General features: G+C 38.6%; 1 protein-coding gene across 1 annotated transcript; it reads right to left on the bottom strand.

Moving 5' to 3' along the window:
- Positions 1–233: 233 nt before the first annotated feature.
- On the bottom strand, positions 234–9,643 carry LOC149843929 (COBRA-like protein 1). Its single transcript, XM_090000171.1, has 7 exons — positions 9,556–9,643; positions 6,232–6,299; positions 2,395–2,474; positions 1,708–2,122; positions 1,406–1,565; positions 1,038–1,315; positions 234–614 (listed from the first exon to the last, which is right to left on the bottom strand). Exons 2-7 carry the CDS (start codon positions 6,287–6,289, stop codon positions 322–324), a joined length of 1,284 nt encoding a protein of 427 aa, XP_089856297.1. The 5' UTR covers positions 6,290–6,299; positions 9,556–9,643; the 3' UTR covers positions 234–321.
- Positions 9,644–9,992: the final 349 nt, after the last annotated feature.

Below are 9,992 nucleotides of genomic sequence, written 5' to 3'. Positions count from 1 at the left end.
TCTTTTGTTCATGTACTTTTTTAACGATGAATTGATGATATTTAGTTGTAAACAAGACCCTGTTATTAGGGGTGGGCAACGAGCCGACCCAGTCTGCCATGGGCCAAGTTTGGGTGAATGTTTTGGGTCCCGGTTAAAACTCGGTCGGTTGTATACTTGGTTCAGGCTTGGGGGAGGCCTATGCAATATGTTATTTGTATGGCACTCAGCCTGACTACTCAACAGAAGAAAAGTTTGTGCCCAATCTGAATTCTCTATTATTCCTTGAAGAATCCAAAAGAAACTCCAAGGTGGATATGATAACTGGTGGAAATATCAATATTACATGAGAGGTATCAAGAATAACAGCCATATCATGCAAATAATTATCTGCACAATTGATAAAAATTGTTGTTGAGGGGTGGAATTTGGCAGCCATGGGTAAGCATCTGGTGGCGGCAAGACACAATTATCGCCATTGAAGTATATGCGGCGAGGGAAGGCCCATCCTTGCTTGAAAGTAAATGTTGTTGGGTCCTTCTGGAAGAGCAGCTCTGATTGCACATTCCCAAGTGGCCCAGCATCCATAAGTAGGTCATTGTAGTACTTGATCCCCCAGAGCATGGCCGTATCATCTGAATGTAAAGAATGTGGCAATACAAATAAATAAAAAAATCAACACCAGAAACCCAGAGCATAAACAGTATGAAAGAACTGACGAGAGACAGAACAGGAAGAAGTCGAGGATAAAAATTTTTAGTTGAAAAGACAAGTATATATGTTACAGGAGAAAACAAAATTTGCAATCACCAAATGGTGCAAAGAGTTTGAGAGAACTAAATTTTGTGTTTTCAACATCGTTGTAACCATTTCTGGTTCAAATTCTTTCAGAAGTTCTGTCAAATCACCTTCATTTGCAAAATCTAGCTATTGATAAGCAGTTGCAAATTATCAGGACATTGAGTAAAACATTCACCCTCCATATTCAAAACAGACCATGACATACTGCATGGTGAAGGAATTCTAACAATTCCAGAAAAAATCATCAACTAACTCACTTAGTGCTCCATAAGGAGACAGTGACTTGTAATTGAAGCTGAAAATCTGTGTGAGATTGTCAAAATTTGGGTGCTGGACAACAAGGTTCCACTGTGTGTAATTCATCCTGTAGTTGAAACTGGTGATTGAGATTTTCACTCGCCAATATTCCTTGTAATTCAGCTTAACATGCCAATGCACCCGGATAGGACACATGTGGCTTGTACATTGAACCAAAGGATTGTAGTTATTCTTTCCCCCACTTGCAATTGCAGAAGCCAGATATGGTGAATTCCCCCTGTACGAAAAATCATACAGAACTAAATCAGATCCAACCACAGTAAAATAAACATGATATGTGCAAACAACAGAGAATTACTATGCATACATTACACAGCTCCCCGGTTGACTTATATTGTTCTGACAACCACATGTGCAAGTTGGGCAAGGAACAATAGTGTCATTATAAAAGGAAGAAAGTGACACACAACATGTGGGGGCCTTCTGAGCAAGAAACTGAGAGTAAGTACATGTAACATTCCATGTCACTGCAAAGATATTGAAGTGATTCAAATATTAGCTTCTGTTGAGATAATTAGCACAAACTAATAAATAATGATGTGTAGGTTGCGAGCTTGAAACAAGACCAGTCTTGTGTTCAGAAATATTCGACTTCGTAAATCAACTTACTCAGAGCTCGAGTTACTCTTCTTCCATCCTGCGTTAAGAATACACTAGGCTTCCCTTTCTTTGCTGGGCCACAAGTATAGCCAGGACCAGGTGATCTGAGTGTGAAATTCAGTGGCACTTTTACGGTTTTGCTGCTAGTCCCAGCAGAACCCACAGCTATAAGAAAGGAACTGACTGAAGTGGCTGGATCCTGAACCATTGAGCTAATCACCCCACCTCTGCAGCAGTTGGCTACCTGCTGGTTATAAGGCGTCCCTGGTAGGAGATCTACAATAGTTGGATCCTTTTTGCAACAATGTGGTGGGGTATTTCCTTTGAATCTTGAGCAGTCTCCTTGATCTGTCGCTTGAGCTCCCACCATGTTCCAGATGACCTCCTTCCTTGCCCATGCCCATCCAAGTGTCCATCCAGGCGCCTGAATATGACGGTATTGTTGGAAATTGAAAATCGTGACTATGGCCTGTTGGTGACATCATTGATAAAAAATCTAGTTGGGTGAATGCATGAGAAGTATTCAAACAAAGGCACACACTTCTTCCTTTACCATTGTGGCAATTCATAAAACAGTGACCAAAATCCAATTTTTATTTTTTGTTATATTTTCGTTTGTTTTTTTATAAGCTTTGTTCTTCCATGTAATGAAAAAAAATATATGAGGGAAACACTTCAGTTTCAGTTTGTACTTACATTATATCCATCTGGGGTCCATTCTTTAATATCCCATTTTATTGTGATATTCCCATTTGGATCAAGTGGATCATAAGCTTCTGCATGCAGGAAACCAAATGGTGTAATTTGCAAAATGAAGAAAAAGAAAAGTTATTCATAGTTGAAGCCCAACAAAAGATAGATTGGTTTTCACCAAATCTCAATCCATAACCGTGAATAAGATAGGCTCATTGCCTGTTAATCCTACATATCAACTGCAAAATATGTCAAAAAATTTCTTTTGATGTTCTAAATGTCACTTAGTTTTCTAATCTTCTTGTCATGAAATGACACGGATCTAAATGCACTCCGGAATGTGTCTCATGGGCCAAGAATACAATGTAGCTAAACACACATTTACAATAGAAATACCCATAAAACACAAGACTTAAAAATAAATCATTTCATTAAAGATGAAATTCAAATAATACAAAAGAGACTACAAAACACTTACACAAAAAACCTAAGAAACTACTCATCACTCTATCACCTTAAAGGCACAAAATCACCCAAATTTATAGATAAAATAAGGGAGAAGAGAGACATTAAAGGAAAGAAAAAGGCCCTCTAACCATTGGAGCTAGTCCAACGGCTAGAACAAAGTCAACCTAAGTTGACCAAAGGCTTAGTCAACATAGGTTGACTAAGTTGAATATATATTATATATATAAATATACATACTATATGTATGAAGATATATATATACACATATACATATTCCTATATGTATACACATACTTACACACATACACACCAATGATACATTTATCTAACACTTCTTGATACTTTCAACCCCTGACAGATCAAATCAATAAAGGAAAACAACATTTTTCAAATAATTCCAAAATGCAAAGACCCAATTTTCTAGTTCCCATAAGGCAGAAAAAAAAAAGAAAAAAAATTATACTTTCACATCCTTGAACACCTAAAAAAGAGAAAAAAGTACAAAAATTCTCCCTTGCATCAATAAAACAGAATTCACTTCAACATCTTCAGGCAACCAAAATTCAAAATCCTGCTATTACATTAACTCATAAATTTGTCAAAAAGAATAGGTCAAAAAACCAAACTTCTGACTTCTACACAATATCCAATCCCCACAATCCGACTTCTTAGAGCATAATTCCAATTTATAAACCCAAAATGCGAACTCCTCCTCTTGGCATCTTCCTCTCTTCTTTTTCCTAGCATGTTGATTCAACACCCACGAGAACTCCGAAAAGAAAATTTTGGAGAACAAAAAAAAAGTTCTCTCTGTCTAAAACTCCATCGAATACATACAAAAAAATCATGAGAATCAACCACCATGAATTCCGAGTCAGAAAAAAGGAAAAGGAAAACAACCCAGATGGTAAAACCGCCTAAAGAAATCAAAAGCGAAGATTTGGAGTTGGGTGCTTACCCGTTGAAGTGACAGTGAAACAAATGAGCAGAACAAACACATGCAGACCCAAGATGGTGGGAATCCCCATTTTGATTTCTTCCCTTCTCGGAAGACCAAGAAGGTGTATTGCAGAGGCCATAGACTCTCTCTCTCTCTCTCTCTCTCTCTCTCTCTCTCTCTCTATATATATATATATATATATATATATATATATATATATATATATATATGTGTGTGTGTGTGTGCACGCTCAAGGATGGTTTTAGTTCTAAGTATGGCAATTTTAATACTAAACAAGACCCTGTTATTAGGGGTGGGCAACGGGCCAGGCGACCGGGTAGGCCAAGCCGACCCGGCCAGCCAAGAATATGTCAAACGTGAATACCCCTATAGCCACAAGCATAATAACTGGCAAAGATACTCAACCTCTAGTAAGAGGTGTTTGTTATACACCGCCGAAGATAAGCCAAAGGCATGCTCAGGAGGGAAATATTATTCTCCATAGGAAGGGTAAGCTCATTTTGAAAGGAAATATGTTTGCATTTATCATGTGCCTCCTCACTTATTTCTTAGTGAGATGCTTATTTCAACTTCTTTAGGAAAGAGGCTCGCTTTCCTATGAAAGAGGTCTCTTTCAAAGAAAAGACCATGAAACAAATGCCCCCTTAAGAAACTCATACTCTTTTCCATGAAAAAGCCTTCTTATCCATGGAAATGAAACAAATGAGTATACAAGACAACTGAATGATTGATAGAAGTTATAAGCATAGTTTAAAACTACAACATGATGGCGGTCAAATTCTCATGAAAATTTAAATTTTTTTAAATTTTTTATGCATTTATCAGCACCTATCATATATACATGTGTTTGTTACATGATGTAAACCATCACCATCTTGTTTCTATTGAATCAAATCAAATTGGACTTGAAATCATTTTTATAAGCATACACCAAAGTTCACATATCCCACTTAGCTACAACAATGGTAGCTCGACCCACTTAACCTACTTGACTTTTATTCATATTCATGACTCTTTTTGGTCTTTATCATTATCACAAAAGATGAATAGATTCATCTAAGTGAATCATCTCATATCAAGAGTTAATTGACTGATCTAATTACAATTAATTCAAATTTTGGTCAATTCAAATTTAGATTTTAATTCAAAATGAAATGTTGGTTTGAGTGTTGCTCTACTAAAATCTGGACAATCCACCCAACACTTCCTCTCAATTCAACATTGTTACTATCCATCCAACAGCTCAGTACAACGACCTCTAATCTAGCTCTACGTGGAACCCCAAAGCGTCACAATGAATATAGAGCATTGTGAGACCAACATCATCGGTTGAAAACTATTTAGTCAAAGTTTGAAGACAAATTTTAACTTGCATGCTAAAATTCAAATTTAATTTCAAAGATCACATTTAAATTAAAATGTGACTTGGATATTAAAAATCAAATTTCAATTTCAAATTCAAAGTTGAACTTGAAATAGAATTTTAGAATTAAAAGAAAATTACGAACTCAAACGCGAGCATGTATAATGCTCAAAAGTCGCCTGAGTGATTGGCGCAACAAACATCCATGCACACAGGCTCTGTGCAATCTTCGCTGCCTGTAATGCCAATAATGTCCACACATGTATCCTCTTCCTTGGCACCCGAGACCCCCAAATTGCTTCAAGAATATATAATAACCAAGTTTAGATTAATGAATTGATAATGAAAAGTATGCAATTCATCTGGCAAGGGCAATGTATGAATGTCACCAAGTTGACAGGACGTCACAAGTTTGAAACCCATGGATTGCATCCTTTGCCATAAGGTTGAAGCTGGGTGTACTTCCCGATGGGCAAAGGGGATCTCAAGGGTTTTACCAACCAGAGGCCAGGCAATGTGCAGTTTGTGATTCGGGTTTTTTCATTGAAATATCCTAAAAAAATGATAAGTATGCAGTGAATGGTTCCAAGACAGACTCTATCCTTAATTGTTTTTATTGAGAGATCTTAATCTTTGATAAATACATATATGATGGTAACAGTCTATGTCCTTGCAGCTGAATTTTTTGGCTTAACATGGATAGAGATAGACATCGAAAAAGTTTTACATGGACGCAGCAGATGGTGGTGATGTTAAAACATCATGAGAGGTGATTTGGGATATCACCTGATCCATTCTTATTTCACTAGTACAGCAGACATGGACTGACGTAGGGGTACACAACGGGCCAATAACTCAAGCTCGACTAAGTTAAAACTTCGTTCGAGCTCGTTCATTATAGAATGAGCTGAGCTTGTGCTTAATTATAAGCTCGACCAACCCACGCCTTAACACCAGTAGAACTCCATCGAACACCCACGTACGGAAAAATGGAAAAGGAAAGCAACCTAGATAGTAAAAACCCCTAAAGAAATCAAAGGTTGCTCACCTGTTGGAGGGATAGTGAAACACAAGAGCAGCAGACCGAAGATGGTGGGGATCTTCATTTTTCCCTTCCTGTAAACCAAGAAAGAGCGAGCAAAACTGTAACGACCCCAACTCATACCTTTGAAAAATGCGGAATTTTTTTTTCTAAGAGTTGCAGAAAACTTCCCAGAGACCTGGGGTCCTTACAGTTCCAATTTCAGTTGGATAACCACACACCACAAACAAACTTACATTTATCATCCATAACCAACCAACTAAACTCTTTTATTAATGAATCATTAAGAGTCTCATACTCAATGTCAAAAGTGAAATAACAACTTGCAGGAAAATAAGAAGAACTAAAAGAAAACAAAAGTAGAGCCACTCTGTCCGTAAGTGAAGCCGTATGAAGCAATTGTGACCCTCATATCCCCTCAGAAGCGAGTCAATTTCACTGATCACCTGTGTCTGGGAAAAAACAATAAAAGAAAAGGGTCAGAAATCCGAAGAATTCTGCGTACAGAATTCTCTAATGAATCAATTAAGAAAAATAACATAAATAAGATCCATGTAATATTTTGATGAATACAGTTATAATCAATTCATAAGACAATTAACCATTCATGCAGAATTAAGCTAAACATTAAGCATGAGGAAACACGAAATAAGTAACATTGATCACAATTTAATCAATAGGGCAATTAAATGCAAAAGAGATCAACATCATGCAATGATCAACATATAACAACCAAGGAACAGATGAACATGCATGATTTAATGCATAGCAAGAATTATGTATAATTTATGTGCAATGCATGAACCCCCTTTATTATCTTTCATTTAAGCTTCCCTCTTTTAAAATGCATGTCCTATTAAATGCACACAATCTTTAAATTCCTCTTTTTAATTTACCATTGCCCGCGGATACACCAAACGGGTACGATTCCCGAGGTCAAGTAGGGTTTCCGGAGTAGCTTAACACACAATTTGTATTTTATTACTGGGTTCCACACTTAGCCCTCGACCGATATCAAGAAACAGCACCATCCATCGGAACATTGGAAAACAGCATCCAATGTCGGGGACACCAGGGAAAACAGCATCCACTGACGCCACTTTATTGGTATACCAAAACAACAACAACAACTGTGTCAAAACACACCACCCCCAGGAAAAGTGGCGGACTCTCCCTAAACCGTGGCGAGGAGAAGAACCTCAATATCGTGTTCAGGGGCAACAACGCACACTGAGTTTTTGTATCCTCACGGTTTCCCCACACCGCAATATCCAAGATTCTCACGCTAAAGCAGGGACATCAAGGAGAAAATGAATTACACTGTTCTTTACTTTCTTTTATCTGATTATTAATTCATCTCTTTTACATTTGTAAATTAACATGCAGAATTAATAACATAAGCTTGCACATCAGCATGCTAAGCTTTTCACGGGACCACAGCCCGTGACAACATAGAACAGTGCAGTAAAACAATAATATCACATTTGATTTATTTTTTTTTACAATGCATACAACAATAAAGAGCAACGCATGCTCAATGCTCACATGATGACCCATTTGATTATCAATGCATTGACATGCAAAAATCATGAATAACAGGCCATTATGAATTCTTTTCTATGCTTCTCAATGCACATTCATTTAGGATAATTTAAAGGTGTGCATGAAACAATAACATACATATACATGTGCATGAGTTCACAACTTTAATTTAAATTTCATGCTTTCATTCCATACACATGCTCATATCCCATGTATGATTTTATTTAGCCTATGCATTCATGTCAATGCATGCTTTAACATACATGTTCATGTCACATACACACTTTGATGAAATTACACATCTTAATCAGCATGTGAATCCTTCAAGTGGTGGTGCACGTGTCAATACATCAAGTTAGTGTACGATATGCATAAGATGTAGCTTTGCAGCAAATACTTTGATTTTAGCTTAATGTGTGAAATGCAGGAAAACAAAACATATCATGCTCTTACACACATAGGTCTGAATATCAGGTAAGCATAAATATGAAAATTTCAAGATGAACTGAACCTTACACAAGCTAATTTAACTCAGCCTAAAATATTTAGTTTAAGCCTTGGAAAACAGCCTGTACAATAACAACCGAAAACATTTACATGTTTAGCTAAATTATGATAACACCCATAACGTTTGGGTCATACAGATTACATGGGTGTATGCCTAACAATCTTTGCACGTCCATATGCCTCTTAATCACCTTGTAAATAGGTATGACTGGATGCATGACATTAATCAATTATGCTACTAAGAAATTTAACAATTATGAAGCAAATGACCACTTACACATGAGTATAAAAAAAATCTATATAACCATGCAAAGCTGGACTAACACAGGTATAATGTAGTCTTATTTGAGAAGCAATGACCCAGCCAACCCTATCAGCTGGGTTTGGCACACAACCAACCCCACACCAACAAAAGCCCTTTTTTTTTTAAACTACCCAAGCCAACTGGCTGACTTGGCCTGGCCTGCCAGGCTTGCTAGCCGATTGGCTGGTCCGGCTGGTCTGTCAGGCCTGCACCAAGTCTGCCAACGGGCTGGCCCGACAGCTACCCCAACCAAGCCCAGCTTGGTTGGGCTGCCAAGCACCCCCCCCCTGCGGCCAACAACCCACATCCGCTCTTCTTCTTTTTTGTTGCTGAGAGCATACTAACAGAAATTAAAAAAAAAAATCCAGAACAACATGTATGCTCACATAACTCAAGTATACACATATTTACAAAGTTCATAACCATGTCATGAAATAAATATCAGTCATAAACATACGTTCAACCACGTTTTTGGCTTTATTTCCAGATTTACATGTCTTACTAATCCATAACATGGGTTCTTCAAAGAAAATTGACATCACCATGGGGCACACACATGACAATCCATATTTTTCATAGATAAAAATTCTGTTTTACTATAAGAATGCATCCATACGTACGTTGTTTCAAATAACCTTAAAAAAAAAAGGACCATGAAACACATGGATTTCATCCATGCATTGTAGAGTAAATGCTTAGATTTACTCACCCACATGGTTTTACACTAAAATACTTCATGGAAATATGATCCATGTTCTTTTTCCTCACTTAAATCAAAAGAAAAACCCGTACCTCTTTCGACGTTCGGGGCTGCTACTAAGAGGAGGCGGTCTGATTGCTCTCGCTGCTCCTACCGCCGTGAAGGCACGATCGGGAAAGCACGGAAGTCACCGGCTTCTTAGGTGGGGGTTTGAGAGAGTGTCGTCGGCAGCTAGCCGAGAAAACACAGGGAAGAGGGAGAAAGACAGGGTTCCTACCTTCTTAGGTGGGGGGAGGAGGTGACTGCCGCGGGTGGAGGGTCTCCGACTCCGGAAATGTTGATGGTGGCTGCCGCCGCGAAGGGTTCGAGAGGGATGGAGGAACGATGGGAGAGAGCCGGTGTCGCCACTGCCGAGCTCAGGCTGAGAGGGATAGGGAGAGAGAAGGAACAGGGAGGCCCCTTTTGTAGAAGGGGGTCTCCCGAAAAGGAAGGAGCTCCCCCTTCCAATCACCCGACGGCTACACCCCAGCGCCCCTCCCCTTTGCGATTTCGCCCAGCGGGGGTTAGGGTTCACTCTGAACCCTACCCCTATCGTTTTTACCGGGCAACCCGAGTAGCCTTAAAAGTTTTTTTTTTTTTTCACGAGAGGGCCGGGTCCAGGTCTGCGACCTGCGACTCGGGATCCAAACCCGGCCGCGAGACTGGACCCACGCC

Source organism: Nuphar pumila, chromosome 3 (genome assembly GCF_984573655.1).
Source record: "Nuphar pumila chromosome 3, dmNupPumi1.hap1.1, whole genome shotgun sequence".
In the NCBI taxonomy this organism is placed as follows: domain Eukaryota; kingdom Viridiplantae; phylum Streptophyta; class Magnoliopsida; order Nymphaeales; family Nymphaeaceae; genus Nuphar; species Nuphar pumila.
Note: the sequence above shows the minus strand (reverse complement) of the source record. Positions and strands in the feature narration are given on the sequence as shown.

What these genes read in the sequence shown, in the direction of transcription:
- LOC149843929 (XM_090000171.1), bottom strand. Translation starts at nt 6,289, where the DNA reads ATGAAGATCCCCACCATCTTCGGTCTGCTGCTCTTGTGTTTCACTATC. An exon ending in TTTCACTATCCCTCCAACAG is followed by an intron (nt 2,475 to 6,231) that starts GTGAGCAACCTT and finishes TCCTGCATGCAG; the next exon opens with AAGCTTATGATCCACTTGAT. An exon ending in GTCTCCTTATGGAGCACTAA is followed by an intron (nt 615 to 1,037) that starts GTGAGTTAGTTG and finishes CTTTACATTCAG; the next exon opens with ATGATACGGCCATGCTCTGG.